Source organism: Muscardinus avellanarius, assembly GCF_963383645.1.
Source record: "Muscardinus avellanarius genome assembly, chromosome: 10".
Lineage (NCBI taxonomy): Eukaryota > Metazoa > Chordata > Mammalia > Rodentia > Gliridae > Muscardinus > Muscardinus avellanarius.
The window spans coordinates 38,783,830-38,807,768 of record NC_137796.1 but is presented as its reverse complement, the minus strand read 5'-3'; the positions used below and the strand labels follow the sequence as shown (position 1 = coordinate 38,807,768).

The 23,939-nt window shown below is 40.1% G+C and overlaps 1 protein-coding gene across 2 annotated transcripts in view; it reads right to left on the bottom strand.

Moving 5' to 3' along the window:
* NETO2 (neuropilin and tolloid like 2) overlaps positions 1-23,574 on the bottom strand; it is a gene marked incomplete at both ends in the record, with an annotated part of 96,766 nt that extends 73,192 nt beyond the window's left edge. For both annotated transcript variants that reach the window (XM_080702066.1, XM_080702067.1), the window contains one exon: positions 23,541-23,574. In XM_080702066.1, the coding sequence (XP_080558192.1) occupies positions 23,541-23,574 (34 nt within the window). The remainder of the gene's footprint in view (positions 1-23,540) is intronic.
* Positions 23,575-23,939: the final 365 nt, after the last annotated feature.

Below are 23,939 nucleotides of genomic sequence, written 5' to 3'. Positions count from 1 at the left end.
TGGGTTATTTTGCCACGGTGGTGTCAGTCAGGACCAGGGATTGCAGTTTGGGCTGGCAACCCGCACTGGTGATGGAGGGTGGCCCGGTTGTGTCTGCAGCAGGTCCGATGCTGAAACTTTTTTTTTTTTTCAGTGGGTCTTGAGTTCAGGGTTTCTGGAATCCTTCTGCCAAGGTACCTGGATCTGTTTTGGTTCCTGAGATATATTTATTTTGCTGGTTAAGGCGCTACATTCTAGGTAGTTGATCTTTATTTATTTCAGGTACTGATAAGTGCTGTGTCTCTCAGTCGCCATTGTGAATCAAATTCTACAAGTCAGTTTTAAAGCAAGTAACCACACACCCAGCATAAAGGGAAACCAGAAGATCAACAATACAATTTTTGGTAATAAAGACTATTAATCATTCAAAATTCCACATCAGAATAAACCGTCTATGATTGGTGTAATAGATCTTTGTACACTGTCTGAGTTATAATCAGGCTTATATTAAAACAATCTATATGGCTGGGCGTGATGGCACATGCTTCTAATCCCAGCGCTTGGGAGGCTGAGACAGGAGGACTGCACAGATTTGAAGCCAGCCTCAGCTACTTAGGCTTTCAGCAATTTACTGAGACCTTGTTTCCAAATAAAACATAAAATAGGTCTGGGAATATAGCCGGGAGGTAGAAAGCCCCTGGGTCCACTCCCAGTACCATGAAAAAAAAAAATCTATGAATGCAAACACTGCAAAAGGACTTTACAAAGCAGCACCTCTGTGTGCTGTGTTCTGTCTCATCCCAGTATGAGCCACTATTTCCTATGCTTACCAAAAGGTCCAATAATTTATCAATTACAGAAAAATTTATACTTCAAATACAAAGATAATGTGTACTCAAGCTCGGCATGGTGGTTCATGCCTGCAATTCCAGTAGGTATTACCTGGACGCTGAGACAGGAGACTGATCAGTTTTGAGGCCAACCTTAGCAACTTATTGAGATAATGTTTCAAAATAAAAATTATGTAGGGCTGGGGTTTAGCTCAGAGGTAGAATGCTCTTGAGTTCAATCCCTAGCACCATAAAAAACAAATAAATAGCCGGACATGGTGGTACATGCCTTTAATCCCAGCTTTCGGGAGGCTGAGACTGGAGGATCGCGGTTCACAGATAGCCTCAGCTACTTAGTGAGGCCCTCTGCAACTCAGTAAGACCCGGTTTCAAAATAAAGAATACAAAAATAGGGCAGAGGGTGTAGCTCAGAGGTCAAATGCCCCTAGGTTGCATCCCCAGACCCGCAAATAAATAAATAAATAAATAAATAAATAAATAAATAAACAAACAAACAATGTATTGAGAAGTTATTAATTTTTAAAGTAAAAATCTACACCAAAATAAAAATTCTAAACTCTGTAACCATGCAATTTGATTATATAGAGAACTGTTTTTGATTTGATGCTTTGAAAAGTAGTAACTACAAAACCTCAAAACTATTTTTTATTTATTTATTTGTTTGTTTGTTTGTTTGTGTGGTACTGGGAGTGGAACTCAGGGTCTTTCTACCTCTGGGCTATACTCCCAGACCTATTTTGTGTTTTATTTGGAAACAGGGTCTAAGTTGCTGAGAGCCTAAGTAGCTGAGGCTGGCTTCGAACCTGTGCAATCCTCCTGTCTCAGCTTCCCAAGTGCTAGAATTACAAGCGTGCACCACCACCTTCAGCATTAAACTACTTTTTATTTAACTCTTTTTACCCAGTATCATTGTCCTTTGAATTCTGAGACTCTTGTCTCTAGTCCTTTGAGTTTAATCCATTAAGTCCCAAGTTTTCAACTGTGAATATTCCAATGCAGTTAAACAGGTGCATTAAAATAGTTTGAAAACCATAATCTCAAGCTTATACATTACCATGTTAATTAGTGCTATAATTAATATACTGTATGATTAGTCTTATTATATACACATCTACATTATATTTATATTTAATGGGCTTTTTTTCTTTTTCTTTTTCCCTTTGGTGATACTGGGGATGGAACCCAGGGGCCTTCTACCATCCGGGCTATACTCCCAGACCTATTTTATATTTTTATTTGAAAACAGGGTCTCTTAGGCCAGACAGGCTGGCTTCGAACCTGTGCGTTCATCCTGTCTCAGCCTCCCAAGCACAGGGATTACAAGTGTGCACCACCACGCCTGGCATCATATTTTTTATTGGTGTTCCACATCAATAAAAATTTTTTAATCCAGGATGATGTGGAAAAATGGGTTAAAGACTATACTTTCCACTGTAAAAATATCAATGTCACTTTTATTCTTTTACTGTTATGTAATAGTGACAACTCTAACAACTGCAATAAGTACTGCAAAGATGAAAGCATTATTATTTATAAGTAGTATTTAAAATCAAGTAATTTCAAGAGAATTATCTGGAAAAGTATTATATGCATTAAGAAAAGGAAGACTAGACACCGGCCTCACTGCCGAGGACTCGGCAGCAGTGTTATACTGCTGGCAGCGGTGGAGAGTTCACAGGACGGCTCCAGATCAGCACACTCAACAACCCACCAGGCTCCAGAGAGGAGGGGTGGACAGGGAGCTGAAGTAAGCAGCTGCGGAACAACTGGGTGTAATTCAGATTTTTCAGTGCAAGGACTGTCTAAAGCTCCCAGGGGCTGGGCTCAGCATGCCCTCCAGGGACTCGGAGTGGAGCTCAAAACCACAAAAGAAATACACCAGCCTCACGGCCAAGGACATGGCAGTGATGCCATATTGCCAGCGGCAGTGAGTTCACCTAGTCCAGGACAGCTGAAGATCAGCGCACTCAACAACTGTGAGTCAAATTGCGGCCCCAAAAGGAGAAATCTCAGTAATGCACCCTCAGGGATGTGCACAGCTTTGATAATCTCCCTTGGTCTGAGATTTTGCAGTCCAACCCAGTGAAGGAGTAGCGGTGGCAGATATACCACACACTAGTCGCAGCTCCCAATGGGAAAACACCCAGCCTGGCACCCCAATGGTCTCACGCAGCCTCGATTAACTCCCTGGGTCTGAGACTTTGCAATACAACCCAGGAAAGGAGTAGTGGTGACTGAGATTACCACAGACATGAGATCCAGAGCACCCTAAGTGAAGTCGTAGTGACCCAGGGAAGAACCCAGAGAAGGTACAAACTTCTGAAATCGTGGGAAAAGGGAATAACAATGGAGCAATGAATGTGCACAACACCACAACATCTGAACCTGATAACACAGAAATTCAGAGATCTCTATAAGTTCAAATCAGGTAAATAACTAGAAATAATACAGGACTTTTGAAAAGAATTCAGAGTCTAAAAGAGATAAAGGATACAATCATTGAAGTAAATGCCTCAATTCAAAGTATAAACAATCAATTAGACAGCATGGAGAATAGATTCTTGCTCCTAGAAGATGATCACTCCAAAAAGGAAAAAAAAAAATCTGACACCAGGAATTTGACATTGAAGAAATATGGGCCCATTTTAAAAGAGCTAACCTAAGAATAATTGGAATATAGGAAGAAAAAGAAGGTGAAAGCAAAGGGATCGTGGGGTTCCTGCAAGCCCTTCTACCTCAGGGCTACACTCCCAGATCTATTTTTATATTTTTATTTGGAAACAGGGTCTTTTAAGCCAGAGCAAGCGGCTGGCTTTGAACCTGCATGATACTCCTGTCTCTGCCTCCCAAGCACGAGGATTACAAGTGTGCGCCACCATGCCTGGTGAGCACTAGCAAATTTTAAAAATGTTACATACTTCCCTGTGTCATTTCTGACCATAATGGAATGAAACTAGAAATCAACTATAAAAAGACCCAGAGAAACAACATAAACATATGGAGACTGAACACTACACTTCTAAATGAATGGGTCATAGAAGCTGTAAGAGGTAAAATCAAGAAATATCTAAAAAGAAATGAAAATAAAGATACAACATATCAAAACCTCTGGGACACTTTGAAGGCAGTATTAAGAGGAAAATTTATAGCACTGAGTGCTCACATAAGAAAAACAAAAAATCTTCAAATAAATAACCTAACGACACACCTCAAAGCCCTTGAAAAGCAAGAACAATTGAACCCCGAAGACAGAAAATTATTAAAATTAGAGCAGAAATTAATGAAATAGAGAATAAAAAATACAGAAAATCAACAAAACCAAAAGCTGGTTTGTTGAAAAAATTAACAAGATAGATAAACCACTAGCCAAACTAACTTAAAAAAATAGAGAATCAACCCAAATTATGAAGCTAAGAGATGAAAAAGAAGACATTACTACTGACAGTGTAGAAATCCAGAGGATTATCAGAAACTACTTTAAAAACTATACTCCAACAAAATGGAAAATCTGGAGGAAATTGACTACTTCCTAGATAAATACAACCTTCCTAAACTAAGTCAAGAAGATATAGAACACTTAAACCAACCGATAACAATCAAAGAGATTGAAACAGCAATAAAGAGCTTACCATCAAGGAAAAGCCCACGACCAGAGGGTTTCCCAAGTGAATTCTATAAAACCTTTATAGAAGAGCTAACCCCAATACTCCTCAAACTATTTCGTGAAATAGAAAAAAATCGGGACTCTCCCAAATACATTCTATGAAGCCAACATCACTAATCGAATAAAGACAGTTCAAGAAAGGAAAACTGCAGATCTACATCTCTGATGAATTTGAATGCAAAACTATTAAACAAAATATTAGCAACACGCATTCAAAACCACATCAAGAAAATCACACACCATGACCAGGTAGGGTTCATCTCAGGGATGCAAGGCTGGTTCAACATACGAAAATCAATCCATGTAATTCACCATGTAAACAGAATGAAGGACAAAAATCACATGATCATTTTAATAGATGCTGAAAAACCATTTGATAAAATCCAACATCCATTTCTGATGAAAAAAAAAAAAACACTGCAGAGAATTGGAATAGAAGGAACATACCTAAACATCATAAAGTCAATCTACAATAAGCCCACTGCCAACATCATATTAAATGGGGAAAAACTTCAAGAATTCCCCCTAAAAACAGGAACGAGACAAGGATGTCCATTATCACCACTTCTCTTCAATATAGTACCAGCTACTCTAGCCAGAGCAATAAGGCAAGAAAAGGAAATCAAAGGAGTACAAATGGGAAAAGAAAAACTCAAACTTTCACTATTTGCAGATGACATGATACTATATTTATAGAAAACCCAACAAACTCAAACAAAAGGCTTATAGAACTGATCAACAAATTCAGCAAAGTATCTGGATACAAAATCAATCTTAAAAAATCAGAAGCTTTCCTGTGCACCAACCATAAATCCACTGAAAAAGAAATTCAAAAAACACTTCCACCCAGGATCTCCCACAAAAAATAAAATACTTAGGAATAAACTTAACGAAGGAGGTAAAAGATCTCTACAAAAAAATTATAATATATTGAAAAAATAGAAGATCTTAGAAGATGGAAGGTTCTTCCATGTTCATGGATTGGCAGAATAAATATCATTAAAATGGCCATCCTTCCAAAAGTGATCTATAGATTTAACGCAATGCTCATTAAACTACCAAGATCATTCCTCACAGACACAGAAAAATCAGTCCTTAAATTTATCTGGAATAACAAAAAGCCCAGAATAGCCAAAGTATTTCTCAGCAACAAAAATCATGCAGGAGGAAACACAATACCTGACTTTATACTACAAAGCCATTGCAATAAAAACAGCATGATACTGGTATAAAAACAGATACATAGACCAATGGAACACAAGACCCAGAAACAAGTCCACACACTTTCAGCCAATTGATTTTTGACAAAGGGGCAAAACACACACACTGGAAAAAAGCCTGTTTAACAAATAGTGTTGGCAAAATTAATTAACCATATGCAGAAAATTGGAATTTTTTTTTTTTTTTTTTTTTGGTGGTACTGGGGTTCCTGGATACCCTTTTACCTCCGGGCTACACTCCCAGACTTATTGTTTATACTTTTTTATTTGGAAACAGGGTCTCTTAAGCCAGCACACTGGCTTCGAACCTGCGCGATCCTCCTGTCTCTGCCTCCCAAGAGCGGGATTACAAGCGTGCGGCACCACATCCAGCCTGAAAATTGGAAATTAATACCTCTTTCTCACCCTGTACAAGAGTCAATTCAAGATGGATCAAAGACTTGGAAATCAAACCGGAGATCTTGAAGCTCCTTGAAGAGGGCATAGGTCTAACACTGCAACAAATAGGCACAGATTAATACTTTCTCAACAAGACCCCAAAGGCAAAATAAATTAAAAAGAGAATCAACATATGGGATTGCATGTAACTGAAGAGCTTCCGTTCAGCAAAGGAAACTGTCAAGAACCTCAACTGAGAGCCAACAGAATGGGAGAAGATTTTCGCCACCTATACCTCCAATAGAGGACTAATATCTAGAATATACAGAGAACTCAAGAAACTCAACACTAAGAAAACAAAGCATACAATCATAAAATGGGCAAGTGAACTAAATAGAGACTTCATGAAAGAAGAAATTCAAATGGCCAATAAATTCATGAAAAAATGCTCAACATCACTGGCAATCAGAGAGATGCAAATCAAAGCTACCCTGAGATTTCACCTAACTCCAACTAGAATGGCAATAATTCAAAACACAAACAACAACAGATGCTGCCAAGAATGTGGAGAAGTGGGAACTTTAAAACATTGTTGGTGGGATTGCAAATTAGTGCAATCACTTTAGAAAACAGTATGGAGAATCCTCAGAAGAATGGGAACAAACCTACCATTTGATCCAGCAATACAACTTTGGGGTATCTACCCAAAAGAAAAGAAACCAAACTACCAAACTAATGCATGTGTATCTATGTTCATAGCTGCACAATTCACCATAGCCAAACTATGGAACCAGCCAAGATGTCCATCAACAGACGAATGGATTACAAAACTGTGGGATATGTACACAGTGGAATTCTACTCAGCCATCAAAAAAAAAACAAAACTCAATGACATCATTTTCAGGGAAATGGATGGAACTGGAGAACATTATGCTATGTGAGATTAGTCAGTCACAAAAAATAAGAAACCAGATGCTTTCCCTAATATATGAGAGCTAAGGAGAAATGGGTCATAGGAGGAACTCTAGATGAAAAAGGAAATCCTATAGAGGAGCAAACAAGGCAACCTAAAGGAGGAGAAAGGAGGGGGGAAGAAGGATAATCTCTAAAACACACAATGTACTTAAACATATCAAAGTCAACCACTAAGCCAAGCAAGGGAAGGAGGGATGGGGAGGGAATGGGGTGGGAATTAGGGAGGGGTTACATCAGTGATGTAAACATGTATGTACACACAAGTTTTTTACCCAAATATGATGTATGAATATAATGCACCAATAAAAAATTAAAAAATCAAATCCAAAATAATAAAAATAAGACTAAAGAAAATAGAAAAAATTGAGAATTAACATGTTTCTGCATAGGAAAACAATGTAGTAAATGTAATAATTATTTCCAATAAACTGTATCTTTAATATTTTAATGAGAGTAATGGATTTTATTTAAAGTGTTTTTGATGGTCACCTTAAAGACTTTTTTATATTAGCCAAGGAAAACTTAGAAATAACATAAAATACACAAAACTAGGACAAAAATAATATATACTTATAAAGTTAAAGTAATTTTTAAAAGATAGCAACAAAAACTTGGTATGGTGGTGCATACCTATAAATAACAGTATTTGAGAGGCTGTGACAGGAGGATCACAGGTTTAAGGCCAGCCTCAGCTACTTAGGCCCAGTTTCAATATAGAAAATGAAAAATAGGGTTGGGGTAAGTTTGGAGGCAAAATGTCTGATTTTAATCTCCAGATCTGCAAAACAAACAAAAAATAAAATGAGGCTGGGGGTATAAATTGGTGGTAGAAGACTCTTGCATTCAATCCGTAACACACACGTACAAAAAAGGGTACCAATGGTATTGAAAGAAACAGATCATCTTTAATAAACATATGAATCAGCCAGTTCCTAAGGTTAGTGAACCAAGAATAGGTCCGTACTCTCCAGTAACTTATAGATAAGAAAATAAAGGAACTCAGAAACAGACATATATAAGTATTTCTGATGATATATTTGAAACCTTGGTGAGAAGATTTAATAAATGTTTCTAGAACAATGTGTTAATTATTTGAGAAAAATAGAGCCCTTCCTCAGTCTAAACACTAAAATAATTGACAAATTTGGGGTTGGAAAGAAGGTGAATTATGTACACACTTTTGGGTCAAGAGGACCTTCATTTACTAAAGATAGAAACAAAAATGTTTTTACATATTTTGTTTATATAATAAACATTTTACATATACAAATAACTAGAGGAAAATTATACCATCAGAAATATTTGCCAAAACTAAAGATATCTAGCCTTAATATTTAAAAGAGATTTGTGTTAAAATAAATTCAATTAAAAAGAAAAGGGGGAGGATATGGTGTGGAAATTGGGGAAGGGTTTAATGAGTGATGTGTGCATGTATTCCTCTATCATCTTGTACCTCATTAGAGATATATGACTACAACACACCAATAAAAAACATACATACATACATATACATAAATTCATTAGCAAAGGTTTTAAGACCAAAATGGACAACACTTTAACAAGCAGTTTGTAAACAGGGAAGACTTGGCCAAAGGTACAAATAGAAAATGTGACCTGAAATAAAAAAGAGAGACTGGCTTGTATAATGAAAATTCCTGCCAAGGTTTCCACTCCAGTCCACTATATAAGCAGGGAATGTCTATGTGCAAAAACTGCTTGATCCTGATTAATAAAATCTGATTGAATGTCACAGCTCATTGGTTGAGTCTGGGTGGTAAAATGTGGCTTTCTAGAGGCTGTTTACTTTGGCATCTGAAACAGAATCATGCCTGGGGAAGGGCCAAGAAGTTTAGTTTGTGATTATTTCAGGAACAAAGTATATTCAAGACTCCTGGCCAGCAAATGGCTACCAGACTTCATTATGAATTTAGATCAAGTTAGCATCCTGGGACCTATCTTGAAGATATATAGCTTTTTTAAAAAAATTTTTAAAAGTTCACATTTCCTCATTTTGATCCAAACCTCTTCAAAGATGATGCTGATTATCTGTTAAGAGGGTTATTTACTGTTAGGTGTGGGGTGTGGTGGTACATGCCTATAATCCTGATACTTGGGAGCCTGAGACAGGAGGATCAAAGGTACAGGCCAGTCTTAGCAACTTAGACTCTGTTTCAAAATAAAATATATAACAAGGCTGGGGGTATGGCTTATATAAGCTCATGGGTTTAATCTCAGTACCACACATACCCCAAAAAAGGACAGTTATGTCTCATCATAGTACTGGATTGGCTGGTTACCTGCTACAGATCCACCCAGTCCTGCATTGGGATCCTGGATGTTAGATGGTGACCAACTGAGCACCTGGAGCCATTAGCTCATGAATAACACCTAGATACCTGTTAGTCTTAGATCTGAATCGAAGACTCTTAGGTTAAGTTGGTTCCAATGTTATTCTGGTGGATGCCTCTGGAAGACATCTGTTGAAATAGGCTAAAGTGATCTTAAAGAAGCCAAATGCTTATTCCTAATATAAGGAGAACTATTAAAAACTCTAAGGCAAAAGGTAAGAGGAATCAGTCCAGAGGGAAGTTAGCTGAAAATATTTGAGAACTGGAAGTTTTGCCAGTCATGAGAACCCTTTGAGACACTTTTGGAATTTGGCCAATTTTAAGACTTAAAGTTTCCAACTCAACCTGGCTAGAAGTATTTATCCAAGTTGGGTGTGGTAGCACAGGCTTATAATACCAGTACTTGGAAGGCTGAAAAAGAAGGATCACAGATTTGTGGTCAACCTCAGATACAGTGAGGCCCTCTGCAACTTTGAGACTCTGTTTCAAAATAAAGAATAAAAAATAGGGTTGGGGGTATAGTTCAGGGGTAGAATGCCCCTAGGTTCAATCCTCAGTACCAGAAAAAATTATCTGTCCAATTTTAACATTAGGAATATGCAACAGCAGAAACTTTTCTGCCCAGCAAGAAAGTATTCTAACACAGTGTAGTCAGGCATTCAGGGTATTCAAGGGAATAAAAAAATCTCTGCTAGGCTCTAATGGTAGAAGCAATGGAACATATTTCTGGTCATGTCTTCTTCCAGGATTTCACAATCTGAATGACCTATCCTGTAAAATGAATCTCTCCAACCCTATAAAGTTCCTAGGAGGGGGGACACTCTAGGTTAATATAATTTCCTCTAATAAGGTCTTAGCTAAATGCCATGACTATGGCCTGGGGGAAGGGGGAAACTTCAACCCAAAGAGAAAATATGTAAATGATGACTGACACATGTGCATACGCTTGTGAGGTAGTAAGTTGAATAAAACCTAGCTGTCAGATTTCAGAGCAAAAGGATTATTTGGCAGGGGGAAATGACCTACAGAAGCATGACATGGCTTCTCAGCCACTGTTTATACTGGAAACACATTTTACAAAGTTGGAATACTTGATGAGCAATAGTGAATGACGGATTCCAATAGTATTGCTTTTCTCATATTTTGCCAGCATTCCAGTAAGCCAAATCATGGACAAAAGATAAAACTTTTCTTTGTATGCTGTTTGAGGAAATAGAATACCAATTTGGGGCCACCAAAGATGTCTCTATCAGATGAACAGGCCTGTTTTTTCCATTTTGCCCATATAGTCACAGGAGAAGTGACTTGGGCCTTTTAAGTCCATGTAATGAGTCTGAGGTTGAGGAGGTGATAGAAATGGGAGAGCTTTTAGAGACAGTAACATGCAAGTCTCTGAGAAGAAGCTGCTTTAGTGGTGATGGTAACTAAGGATGCCCCACCACTGATCTACACTCTCCAATTCTTATTTTGAAACAGGGTCTTACAAAATTACTGTACAATGGCTTCAAATCTGTAATCTTCCTGTTTCAGCCTTCCAGTATTTGGATTATGGGCATGCATGATATGCTCAGCTGTTATCTTTGTTTATTTGTTCTCTTGAAAAAGTAAAATTTCTCTCTTCTTTTAGAGCACAGCTAAGTATCTGAGCCCCAAAGATGTATCACTATCTATACAAATGTTGGTAATCTTGTCTTTAGTTGGAAGGCATGCTCTTGTTGAAGAATGGAGCCCCAACTTTATAATCTCATCAAGAGCAACTATCCAGCTTGGTAGTGACCATTGGGTCCTCTAAAATAATACCTGATTATAAATCAGTCAGTCTGTATTAGACAAGGGGTTTCTTGCAGATCTAGTCAGGGGATGAGGAATTGATCAATTAAGGAAATAAAGTCATGATAAATGTCATTAACTGGGAGTGGAAGGAGGGTTGAGCATGTGACAATGAGATGAGGAAAGATATCACAGTCAGGTGGCTAGGAGAAAGAGAGCTATTGGGTTATGGTGAGAGCTTCCAAAGTGAGGGACATGGTGAGAAAAGGTCCCATGACAATCTTTCAGTGACTTTAGTGAAAATGAAGGCAGTAGCAACTTGCCTACAGACAGGGAGGCAATCCTTGTGTCACTGGGTCTAACTGCTGGTCTTTTTTTATCCTTGAGGGGGTTATGTTAAAACTCCTAGGGCTTTCTTTTCCCATTCATGAATAAAGAAGTGGAAAGGGAGGTTGTGATTTGGGTTCCCAAAGTGAGGGCTAAAGTCATTTGGTTCTTTATATCCTTGAAGATCCATTGGAGAACCACTAAATAGTGGAACAGAAGAGGAGAAAGCTAAAAATGCTTTAATGGTAAGTAGGGTCAAGATTCAGACTGTGGCCAGGTGTGGTGGCACATGCTTGTAATCTCAGCATTTGGGAGGTTGAGACAGGAGGCTTGCACAGGTTCAAAGCCAGCCTCAGCTAACTTAGTGAGGCTCCCAGCAACTCATTGAGGCCCTGTTTCCAAATAAAATATAAAATACATCTGGGAGTATAGCCTGGATGTAGAAAAGCCACTGGGTTCCACCCCCAGTAACACACACACACACACACACACACACACACACACACACACACACAGATTCAGATTGTGGAGTGACCAAAAATTTGAACAGAGGTCTGGCAGAACTGCAGTTTTCCCTCTGAGATGAAAGAAAAACTTTCCTTTAGAGAATAGGCTACAGCACAAGCTTGGTTGGTTAATAAGGCTATTACATGGGAACATTTTGCTGCCTGAAAGATATCAAGTTGAGTAGTGTGCTGAGGGCCACAAATACCAAGTTAAACAGTTTAATTGCAATTAATTTCTGTGTTTTGCTGAAGGGTTTATTCAAATCTGGCAAAGTAATCATAGTAAAACTTGTCTTTCTTCTGGGTTAAGCACTGAATGGCTTTGGGAGAATGATTAAAGGAATAGCTTCTAGTAAACTAGTTGCTGCTTTTGTGCCTTACCAAATCCTAGACCACTATAGCTAGTTTAAAAATTTCAAGGAAGCTTCCCTCTTAGCAGCTCCTGAGCCAGTATATTTCCCATAAGCATCATGTGAATAAGTTGGTACAGATCTGAAAATACGAGGGTCCCAGTGGCACACACCTATAATCCTAGTTCTTGGTAGGTTTAGACAGAAGGACCACCGGGTTCAAAGTCAGATTCAGCAATTTAGTGAGACCATGTTTTAAAATAAAAATAAAAAGGGATGGGGGTGTACCTTAAAGGTAGAATGCCTCTGGATTCAATTCCTAGTCAAAAGAAAAAAGAAAGAAAGAAAAGGAAAGGAAAATCTAGGTTGATGGATTGTCAAATTCAAAAGAATCGATTTTGGGGTTTGGAAACTCCCTGATAATGGCTTACACATTCTGATCTAGTTCACTGAGCATGGAAACCTTAAAGGACACTATTCAAGAAAGACCTCAAACAATCAGGATCAAGGAAAAGAGTGGGATGTCAGTAGAGGAAAAGGGGAGCTCACAGAGGATGGAGGGGTGAGGGATGAAGGGCAGAAAGGAGGTGTTGAAGGGACAGAAGACAGGCAAGGAGAAATAGTGGTGGCAGCATGTGCTGAGGAAGTACTGGTTGTTTTGCTTTGCTATTTCAAGTGCTAGTTTTTTTTCTGATTTTTTGAATTTGAGATTTCATTTTGAATTTTTCTTTTTGATAGAAGCATAGTAAGTTATTTGGCTCCTTTAGAAGTTTTGCAATATCAATTAAAGAATGCCCCTGAGAATTGGTATTTTATCTAATTTAGTACATAAAATGACAAATTCTAGAATTCAAAAGAACCCTATTTTGGCCAGCCAAGTTTTGGATATTCTCCTAGGTTATCTAGGTCCAGAGACCTAACAAATTACATCTTTCTGAACCATAATTTTTATTCATGAAAGAAGTTAATAGTGTCTGGTCAGCATAGGATTTAAAACTTAGGTTACTCGTTTTCCATTCATCTAATGAAAAAGTCCAAGTTCCTTCCTGTTCAATTTAAAACAACTGTAGAGTTCTCACTTATAACCTTTGTACCCAGTAACCTAAATGAGAGAATGCCTTCCTAACTCAAAATGCAATCTCTAAGACCTCTCCCTGGAGCACAAGAGGTCTGGATCCATTATACTCTGGCACCACCAGAGAAACAGCTGAGCTCAAGGGGTTCTTGCTAGTCCAAGGGGTCTTTGTTAGTCCAGGAAGGTAACAAGAAGAACTGAGAATGTTTCTTTGGATCCAGCTTCTGACACCAAGGAATGTCAACAAAAATTCAGTAGGAAAGATTTTTAAGACAAAAAGGGAGGCTTTATTTCAGCCAGCAGTTTTCAAACTGGGGAAAATCATTTTTCAGTACAAAACCAAAATGTGATCTGAAGGAATAGAGAGAGGCTCAGCCTATATAAAGTTCCCTTCCAAGTTCACAGTATAGTCCACTAGGTAAACAAATAATGTTAGTATACAAAAACTTCTCAGTACTTATTGGTTATTTAAATTTGACTGCAAATCACACCTCATTGGCCACACCTGGGTGACAAAATGGAACTTTCTAGAGGTTCTTTATCTTGGCACTTGAAACAGAAACACACTAAGGAAAGAGCTGAAAAACTTTGATTCTTTCAGAAACATGTGTATATAACCTCGTTGAGGAACATGTATGTATGACCTCTGATTAGCAAATAGCTACTATCAAGGCTATCAAGGATCCAATTTTGTTTTGTTTTGTTTTTTGTGGATCTGAGGATGGATCTGAGGATGGAACATTTGACCTCCAAGCTACACCCCTTGCCCTGTTTTTTATTCTTTTTTTTTTTTTTTTTTTTTTGGTGGTACTGGGATTCCTGGAAGCCCTTCTACCTCTGGGCTACACTCCCAGACCTATTTTTCCTTTTTTTTTTTTTTTTAATTTGGAAACAGGGTCTCTTAAACCAGCAAGGCTGGCTTCAAACCAGCGTGATCCTCCTGTCTCTGCCTCCCAAGTGTGGGGATTACAGGCTTGTGCCACCACGCCCAGCTATTCTTTATTTTGAAACAAGGTCTCACTAAATTGCGAAGGGCCTCACTAAGTAGCTGAGGCTGTCTGTGAACCGGTCAAGGATCCATTTTAATTTTAGGTCAAGTTAGCCTAAATTCTCAGAGATTCATTTTTTCTTGAAGTTCATACTAGTGTTAGGCCATTTGAAACACACATTCATATTCTGCCATTGGATTGTACACTGGTACAATCTTTTGGAGGTTAATCTGGCAATATCTAAGGATTAAAAATGTACAAATCCTACCCAGTAATAATAGTCTCAGGTTTGGAAATGGAATCATGGGGACAGAGTTTTTCAAACTTTAATGTGTATCATAATTGTGCTGGTATTGGGAAACGGCTTCAAAATATATTTGAAAATAGCTTTGGTATTAGAAAGTCAGAGCTTGGGTACAGGCAGGCACTCAGAGAAGGAATCCTGAGGGAGTTCCTGGCACCACGGAGAACAACAGAGGAAGCCCAGGGACTTTGCATTTTAAAGACAAGTTTACATAGTAAATAAAGCCACAAGCCTTCCAAAGATCCCTGACTTCTAATCAAGTAACACCTTTTGGGGGCTTAAAAAATTTGAGCTTACATCTATTGGAAGAAGACTTTTGGTCAGACAGGATGTAACATAGTGAATCCCCACATCAAAAGACTTGCCCCAGAGAGTATCAGAAGATTACTGATTGAGCAAGATAAAGGATAATGTATCTTTATCAGAACTGTTCTGTATCCAAAAACTTTAGTAACTCAATTTCAAGTTACTCCCCTACACCCTCCCCTTTGGATTTAGGGCTTGTCTTTGTAATAATAAAATTACTTAAGTTTATAGCAAAAAACTTTGGGCTATTCTTTTTCTAAAATATCTCAGAACAAGAACCTGCAGCTACATCTCCTACCGTTACACTTTCAAAGCCCAATGGGGGCACCATAACAATAATCACCTTGAGGATTCATCAAATCACAGATGAATGAGGCAGGGTATATTAACTTTCAGATAATTCTGGCATAGTAGGTAGGTCTAGGGTGGGGTTTAAGAATCTGCATTTTTAACAAATTCTCTAGTGGATCTCAAACCACACTTTGAGGAACACTGTGATAGCACAATTATAGTTTTCCTAAAAGAAACAGAAAGGCCATCTATCTTCTCCTCCTCCTCCTGACCTCTCTGACCTCTGATTGCTGTCTATGGCCACACAGACCTTCCCATTACTTTAGCACATCAAGTTAATGATAGCTATTAATCAGGATCAATATGGATGGGGCAGGCCAACTATCTGCCACGGATCTCTTTTTGCATCAAGAAAATTAGACCAAGCATGGTAGAACACACCTGTAATCCCAGTAGATGGGAGGCTGAGACAGGAGGATCGCAGGTTCAAAGCCAGCCTCAGCAACTTAGAAATACTTTGTTTCCAAACAAAAAAATAAAAAGAACTGGGGTTGTAGCTTGGATATAGAATGCCCTGGGTACAATTCATAGTACCAAAATAAAACAAAAGAAAATAAAATAGCTATGCAATAGTGATGCACACATGAAATCCCAGTTGGGAGGCTGAGAAAGAAGGATCTCAGAACAGACTCAGCAAGTAGTGAGACTCCTAGCAATCTATGGAGACCCTGTTTTTAAAAATAAAAATTGGGTGGGAGGTAGTATAGCTTGGAAGTAGAATAGCCCTGGGCTCAATCTCCAGTACATCCCCTCTATATACACATATCAAACCACATGACTCTTCATAAAATCTTCTAATGGAGTTCCATTAATTTTAGGGTAAATCCATAATTTAGCTCTGGTTCCTGAAGCCCTATGTGATCTGGCACCTAACTTCTCTGACCTCCAGATTGCTATCTATGGCCACATAGACCTTCCCATTAGTTCAGCACATCAAGTTAATTTTTGCCTTCAGGACTAATCCATGTTGTCTTTGCATGGCTGGTTTCTCCTTGTCAGGTCTTGTGAGGCTTCCCTAATTTATACATAAAACTCTACTTTTTCTCTATTTTGCTTCATTTTCATTATTAAGCTACTTGGTATTTGCAGGGCTTGTTTATTGTCATCTCTTCTTACTAAAAAGACCTTGTTTCATCTGATCCACTGATGCACCGCCAGTGCTTAGAAGATTGTCCCATATAGCATGCCATCCAAATTAGATGAATATACAGAGTGACTAACATGATACATATAGTACAAAGAGTATTACCTGACAAGCATAGACCCCAATTTAACAACAGCTACAAGCCAGGCGTGGTGGCGCACGCTTGTAATCCCCGCGCTTGGGAGGCGGAGAAAGGAGGATCGCGCAGGTTCGAAGCCAGCCATGCTGGCATAAGAGACCCTGTTTCAAAAACATAAAATAGGTCTGGGAGTGTAGCCCGGAGGTAGAAGAAAACAACAACAGCTACATATATGACCCTTTTTATTTGAGCATAAATCAAGAAATGAGAAAAGAACTGAGATTCCCCACCCCTTTCTTCCAATACCCAGCCATGACTAATTCTTCTCAAACTGGCTCAATTTACCTTTATTAATCATCAAACATGTCCTTTTCTTAGCTTTCCTACTGTTGCCATCTAAGTGATAAACATAAGGTTTGTTAAAGCTAACACAAGATGTTAGAATGTAACAACCACCTAGCCTGTCTCCCTGTTCATTACTATTTTCTATAATGATAGTCAAATGAAATGTAATTAGAGTTCATATACACTACTTGACACAGCAGGAACCTGTTTTTGATAAACTCTGTTCCAAATAACAAAAAGTGCCCACATTTAATCAAAATCTTACTTTATCAGTTGAGAAGATGGATGGTGAACTTAGGATCACTCCAGCCTACGTATGCTAATCATATTGCCAGTCACTTTTCTAAGAAAGAGTAATTCTGTAGCAGAAGTGTTTTCTATTTCCTAAAGGATGTGACAAACTCTATTGGTCAAAGTGTGAGATGGCAGTTTTGTACAGCTCTATTTGGTTTTAAAAAATCCTCCTTCAATATCCACAGAAATTGTCATCAAATTTTAAAATGATCAGGTCACATCTGAAAGATACTTGATATGTTCTTATAATGTAATTTCTAGTCTTACATTGGCAAATTTAAACCAATACATATTAATGTCATTTTGATAAAAAAAAAACTTTCAGATTATATACTATACTCTGCAACAAATAAACTAAAAAGTGTCAGTTTTTCAGTGGCCACTCAAGATGTTGGAGGTGACACAGAGCAAAGCTTCCCACCAATCACAGCAGTCTTGCTCTTATCTATTGTTCTTGTTTCTTTGGTACTTGGGATTGAGCTCAGAGGCATTCTATCACTGAGCTTATACCCCCAGCCCTTTGCATAAAATTTTTAAATTTAGAAACAAGGTCCCAGCTGGACATGGTGGCACACACTTGTAATCCCAGTTCTTGGGAGAATGAGGCAGTAGGATTGCAGGTTCACAGCTAGCCTCTGCTACTTAGTGAGGCTCTCACAATTAGTGAGACCCTGTTTCAAAATAAAGAATAAAAAGCTGGGTGTGGTGGCGCACGCTTGTAATCCCAGTTCTTGGGAGAATGAGGCAGTAGGATTGCAGGTTCACAGCTAGCCTCTGCTACTTAGTGAGGCTCTCACAATTAGTGAGACCCTGTTTCAAAATAAAGAATAAAAAGCTGGGTGTGGTGGCGCACGCTTGTAATCCCTGCACTTAGGAGGCTGAGACAGGAGGATCACCAGGTTCGAAGTCAGCCTCAGCTGGCTTAAGAGACCCTGTTTCCAAATAAACTATAAAAAATGGCTGGGGGTGTAGCTTGGAGGTAGAATGCCCCTGGATTCAATCCCCAGTACCTCAAAATTTTAAAATAAAGTAAAAAACAGGGCCCTGATAAGATGATGAGCATTTCCCGTAATTGCTGAGGCTGGCCTCAAATCTGTGATCCTCCTTTCAGTCACCCAAGTAAGGGGATCATAGGTGTTGATCTCTGTACCAGGCTGGTTTAGAAGTACTTCCTCATAAGAGTGACTTTGAAGGAATTGCTATTAAGGAAAGTTTGGAACCACCTGGATTAGATCATTTCTTAGGATCCTTTTTTCCAACTCAAACACCATAGTAATCTGGATCTCAAAGTGCCTCAGGGACACTTTTTATTTATTTATTTATTTATTTATTTATTTATTTATTTATTTATTTATTTATTTTGGTGGTACTGAGGTTCCTGGAAGCCCTTCTACTTCTGAGCTACACTCCCAGACCTATTTTTACATTTTTATTTGGAAACAGGGTCTCCTAAGCCAGCGTGCGCGGCTGACTTCGAACCTGCGCGATCCTCCTGTCTCAGCCTGCCAAGCACGGGGATTACAAGCGTGCGCCACCACACCCGGCTACACTTTTTTTTTTAACATCAATAATATTCTACAGGAGTATAAATCGAAAACTGATAGGAGATTGCCCTGAATGTGTAGTACCTCAGAGAACAGAATCTGGGCTGTTTTAAAATTTCAGATGTAAGCCAGGTGTGGTGGCCCATGCTTGTAATCCCAGCATTTAGGAAGCTGAGACAGGAGTTCGCAGACAGCCTCAGCTACTCAGTGAGTCCATTTGCAACTCACTGAGACCCTGTTTCAAAATAAAGAATAAAAAATAGGGCAGGGAGGAGTGTGTGTGGCTTGGAGGTAGACTGTCCCTAGGGTCCATCCTCAGAATTGCAAAAAAATAATTAAATTAAATTAAATTTAAAAGGTTGTGTTATAAAAATTTACTTTTAGGCTGGGCATGGTGGTACATACCTGTAATCTCAGGATTGGCAGGCTGAGACTGGAGGATCAGAGGCTCATGGTCAGCCTCAGCAACTTAGTGAGGATCTCAGCAACTTAGACCCTATTTCCAAATAAGAAATAAAACAGACCTATGGGTATAGCCCGGAGGTAGAAGGCCCCTGGATTCTAGCCCCAGACCACAAATAAATAGGGCTGAGGTTACAACTTGGAGGTAGAATGTCCCGCTTGCATACCACAAAATAAATTAAACTTTACTATTAAAGGGGTAGTTTTGCATGCCTATAATCCTAGTATTTGGGAGGCTGAAACAGAAGGATCGCAGGTTCGAGGCCAACCACAGAAAATAAGCAAGGCCCTCAGCAATTTAGTGAGACCCTGTTTCAAAATAAAACACAAAAAAGGCCTGGGAGAGGATGTAGTTTAGAGATAAAATGCTCCTGGGTTCAACCCCCAGTACCAAGAAAAAGAAAAAAAAAGAGGGGTAAGCTTTTCAATACTACATTTATTTCTGCATAGTTAGTTCATTTTCTTTAATGAGGTGTAAGACTAAAAGAACTCAGTTAATACAGTCTTAGACAATTTTAAGTACAAGGAATATTTATGCTGCTATATCATAAATTTAATGAGTTTATACAGTTTTAAATATCACTGAATATAATAGGATTCTCCTGTATCTAGTAAGCTAGAGCTCCTACAGGATAAGAACAAATGTGTTTGTAATTACAGTATTTTCAAAAATGTGTCATATTTTCATAGGACTAGAGTGTTTAGCTGACTTAATGAGAAGGTTAACTTAAATTCTGCAAGACTTAGAGTGGTAATAAATAGTAAAAAATGTATTATTCTTTTTTTTTTTTGCAGTACAGGGGATGAAACCTAGGGGCATTCTACATCCAAGCTACACCCTCAGCCCTAATTTTTTATTCCATATTTTGAAACAGGGTCTCACTGAGTTGCAAAGGGTCTCACTAAGTAGCTACAGCTGTCCTGGAACCGAGATCCTCCTGTCTCAGCCTCCCATATGTTGGGATTACAGGTGTGCGCCACCACATCTGGCTTGTATTATTCATTTTTAATAATACTGTACATGAAAGGTTTTCTTTTTCTTTTTCTTTTTTTTTGGGTACTGGGAATTGTACCCAGAGACATTCTTTTTGTGTGTGTACTGGGGATGGAACCCGGGGCATTCTACCTCCAAGCTACACACCCAGCCCTATTTTTTATTCTTTTATTTTGAAACAGAGTCTGAGTTGCAAAGGGCCTCACTGAGTAGTAGCTGAGGCTGTCCTCCAACCATGATCCTCCTGTCTCAGCCTCCTGAATGCTGGGATTACAAGCATGCACCACCACGCCCAAAGACATTCTACCTCTCCGGTTATATTTTTTGAACATTTTTTATTTTGAAACAGAGTCTAAGTTGCTGAGTCTGGCTTTGAATCCACCGTCCTCTTGTTTCAGCCTCTCAAGACCTAAGATTACAGACAAATTCTACCATGCCTGACTATGAAAAGCTGTAAAAACCTAGAATTATTCTTTTGTCCTCACTGTAAAAAGACTAAAGGAATCAATGACATTTGAAAAAACTTATGTTACTTTTTATTTAAAATCTCACACACTCATTTTAGCTGTTTTAATGGAAACAGACCATAATATTCCAAACAAGGCTTTTGTATCTGTAATTATGCAAATATTAAATAGCTATTTCAGGTAAGAACCTCTTTGATGTTGATGTAATACACCTTGTATGTTAACTAAGGTATACTTGTTTTTTTCTTTGTACAAGGCTGAACCCAGGCATTCTACCTCTAAGTTACACCCTCAGCCCTACTTTATTTTTTATTTTGAAATAAAGTCTCACTAAATTTCTGAGGGTCTTGCTAAGTTGCTGACGCCAGAGTCCAGACTTTCATCCTACTGTCTCAGCCTCCCAAGTACTGGGATTACAGACCTGCACCACCATGCCAGCAAGGACTATCATTATGATTTGGGACACACACACTACCATTGAGAAATATCAATCCATTGTTAACTTTAAAAAATATTAATTTAATATAGGTATCATATGTATTGGGTTTCGCTGGGGGCGGGGGAATGTTAGAGATTGAACCCGGATCATTTTACCTTGGAGTCAAACTCCTGGTTACTTTTTTTGTTTGCTTGTTTTGAAACAGTCTTCCTACATTGCTGAGGCTATTGGTGAATGTGTAATTACCTATCTCGGCCTTCCAAATGGGATTACAGGCATGTACCAACACGCCTGGCTTGCATTTTGGTTTTTTAAAAAATCAAGTAATATAAATGAATGTGTAGTAAGACCTAAGTCCACCCTTCACTCTTGTTTTTTAGTCACCCCAGACTCCTTTCCAGGATCCACTTTTGTTAAAAATTTTTTAAAAATGTTTTAGATGGATCTCCTATATTTACAAGCATATACTACAGATGACTTAAAAATAGATTTCTTTCTCGCTAGTAAGTCTGCAACAACAATAATTTAGCTGAAGCTTTAAAAATACTACAACATGTAAAAATAGTGTAAGTTGAATAACATTAAAAAAAGAAAAGCCAGATACTACATTGTTTTCACTGTAGCTCTGCCAGCACCACAGAATCCTTTCCTAAAAGGTGTAACAAGCTGGGGTGGTGGCACAAGCTTGTAATCCCAGCGCTTGGGAGGCGGAGACAGGAGGATCGCTGCGCTGGCTTAAGAGACCCTGTTTCCAAAAAAAAATGTATAAAATAGGTCTGGGAGTGTAGCCCCGAGGTAGAAGGGTTTCCAGGAACCCCAGTACACCCCCCCAAAAAAGTGCAACAACTAAATGCTTCGAGATGGCCAGAGAGGGCAGTGTGTACCAACTGCAAAGACAGACGCTGCAAACCCCTTCACTACTGGAGAAGCTGCTCCTGAGACTTGCCCAAGCCAGCTCAGTTTTGTCAAGTTCTGCAGGTAAAGAGCTAAGTGTGATTTCTTCCTGGTACCAGTGGGGACGGAGAGGATACTTTCAGACTGACTGCCATGATGTTGATTACCCTAAAAGGTGTGTGCACAATCATCAGCACAACGGAGAAAAATTCAGCTAACCAGTACCATCAGAAATCCTGATACATGGTTGTATGAAAGAGTAAAACAAATATTAATTTTCAAGGAATAACTATACAAATCGGAGATTACAGATAAGTACAAAATTTCAAAGTTGTTTTTAACTGTAATATAATAAATCACTAAGAATTTAGGGACTGACTGAGATATTCATCAAATAGAAAGTCCTAGGTTACTTTAGTACAAGCTGAAAATAGAAGCATAACAGTTGGGTAGTTAAATGTTTTATATTAAATGTTCAATTAAACATCAATTTGTCAAAAGTGTAATTTGTTCAATTAAAATTAAAGCTAACTTTCTAGTAAAACAAATTTGGAAAAATTATTAACATGGAATAAGAAAAACGCCAGACTCTGGCACTGTACAAATATTATACGGTGAAAAGCTATGCAAACCGATGTTAATACAATGCCTTCACTTCTCTCTCAAAATGTATTTCCAACATCACAAGTATTCGGGTATTAAATTTTAAACTCAATCAGAAGGGGAAAAGAAGGGCTTTTATTGAGTGGCGGTAGTGTTCCCCGAGAAATGATTTATTCGAGTTTCAGAAGCAACTCTGTATCACAATCTAAATTATGTATATACATTTTTGTGTAAACTAACACCTGGGAAAATGCAATCCGGATAGTGTTCCAGAGCTTGGTGCACTGGGCAAGCCGACATTCTTAATTCCCCGTACCGCAAATGAACACTAAACGCCAGCGGCAGGGTTTCTGAGACCTCCGGGAGTGCGGGGCGCATCCCTGGAAGGGAAGCGGCTGGGCGCAGTGGGGCCGCCGCGCTCCTCCGGGCCGGCCGAAGCGGGGCCGCCACCGCCGGAGCGCCTGAGAGCCCGAGCCCGAGCCCCCGAGCCCCCGAGCCCGAGCCCGAGCCCCTGAATCTCGCGCCCGAGCCCGAGCCCCGGGTCCCGAGAACCTCGAGCCCGAGCCCGCGGCGAGCAGGTGCCCGGCCGCCCGCGAGGCCCGCTCCGCCGCCCGCCAGCGCAGGTGCGGGCCGGGGGCTCCCCGGGACGGCTCCGCGGCGTCTCGGTGGGGCTGTCATTGTTTGCGTGCAATTACTTTTTGCTGTTGCGTGCCGGGGAGGACCGGCCTTCGCTCCGCCGACTCCCACAACTTTCCCAGGCGAAGCGCGCCATTCCCCGGGGGCGCGAGGCGGCGGTCGGGCCGCGCGTCCAGCCCGCCGCAGCCTCCGCGCAGCCTCCGCCCTCGGGGCCGCCAGACAAAGGCGTCGGGCGCGGGCGCTTACCTTTGAGCGCCGGGCAGAGCTGCTCCAGGGCCATGTTCCGAGCGGCGCGGCGGCTCGCGCGGGGCTGAGGCGGCAGAGGTGCGGCGTCCACGGCGGGCCCCTCCGCCGGCCCGACGGCGCCGCCCTCGCTCCGCCCGCGCCAGCCGACCGCGGCGCGGCTCCTCTCGAGTGGCGGGCGCGGGCGCGGGCGCGGGCGCGGGCTGCGGGCGGGGGGCGGGGCGCGGGCCGCGTGCCGGCCGGCGCCGTGCGCATGCGCGGCCGCCTCCGCCAATCGCCGGCCGCCGGCCGCCCCGCCCCCGCCCGCCCGCCCGCCCGCGTCGAGCTCGCGGGCCGCGGCTGGACTCGAGGCCGCTGCACAAGGCAGCCGCACCCCGGCGGGTCAGTACTCTTGGGGAGCAT